Genomic DNA, 1,152 nt, shown 5'->3' on the forward strand with positions numbered 1-1,152 from the left:
GCAAGTAATAAATACAATAGTTTCTGTTAAGTAAAATAATGACTTGCATCACAACTAATTTTAAAATCAAATTGTAAATTGTTAGAATGATATTTTAAAGCAAAAATATATTGCACCTTTATTATTTAATTACTTCTTTAAATTAGAACTTTAAATTAAATTAGAATTACATTTGCACAATTAGAACTAATTGTTTAAATTACAACACAGTTTTCATTGCGATCTGGTAGCGCTTTGAGATATGTTTTCTTCTTTTGCTTTTTACGTTTAACAACACTTTTATTACATGTTGCTAAAAACATGTGTAAACCCGGCGCTTGATTTAATTTTTTGCAATGCAAACAAATACAAAATATATAAATATTTTTTATTATATTTTTTAAAAACAAATGGAGCATTGCAAAGAATTCGACGATATTAAGGCAGTGTTAACTTACTGCAATAATAATGTACAAAAATATGTCAACCTTGGTTTTCGAAGTGGTAAGAATTCAATATAAAGTTAATTAGAATATAATATTAAGTATTTTCAATTTAATAATAAAGGTAATGACAGAATTGTGAACGAAATTAGTAAACGCATACAGGATGTACTTCTCGAAAAACATCACTTATCGAAAGCCTTGGAGCCATTACCAAAGTCTTATACTGTCCTACGTAAAGTACTATTGTTTTTGGTGCTTAATTCAGATATCCCACGTAAATCTGAGTGTGACGTATTTAAAAATTTAGCACATGTAAGTGATTTGTGCCCATTATTGCCGAAATTTTTGTTAATAGCTATAATATGGGAACTAAAATTGGATAACTTTCTTTACGAATTAATTTCGTACACTCCTTGTTGGTTTACGTATCCATTAATAGAAATTATTTTAGAGTCATTAAGGTACATTGATGATGTGTGTGAAGTATTGGAAAAAGGTGAACATGTCATACGTGCAATGTACAATAGTCTTACCAATACAATAAATTATGCATGTGACCAGAAGGCTACAGTGAAAATAAATAGTCAGTTTTACGAATTAATAACAAGAATACTACAAAGAATTTTTAGCCCACCAGACAATGAAAATATAAAACGGAAAAAAGCTAATGCCCGTAAATCAGGATATTTAGTTAAGCACATAATAAATTTAATCAGTTTTGCTTACA

The 1,152-nt window shown here is 27.8% G+C and overlaps 1 protein-coding gene across 1 annotated transcript in view; it reads left to right on the forward strand.

The window, feature by feature from the left end:
- Nucleotides 1-299: 299 nt before the first annotated feature.
- LOC119667142 overlaps nucleotides 300-1,152 on the forward strand; it is a 1,012-nt gene continuing 159 nt past the window's right edge. Inside the window, exons 1-2 of the mRNA XM_038076430.1 lie at nucleotides 300-483; nucleotides 547-1,145. Coding sequence (XP_037932358.1) covers nucleotides 390-483; nucleotides 547-1,145 — 693 coding nt within the window. The 5' untranslated portion in view covers nucleotides 300-389. The remainder of the gene's footprint in view (nucleotides 484-546; nucleotides 1,146-1,152) is intronic.

The sequence above is a fragment of the Teleopsis dalmanni genome, chromosome 1 (genome assembly GCF_002237135.1).
Source record: "Teleopsis dalmanni isolate 2A chromosome 1, ASM223713v2, whole genome shotgun sequence".
Taxonomy (NCBI): domain Eukaryota; kingdom Metazoa; phylum Arthropoda; class Insecta; order Diptera; family Diopsidae; genus Teleopsis; species Teleopsis dalmanni.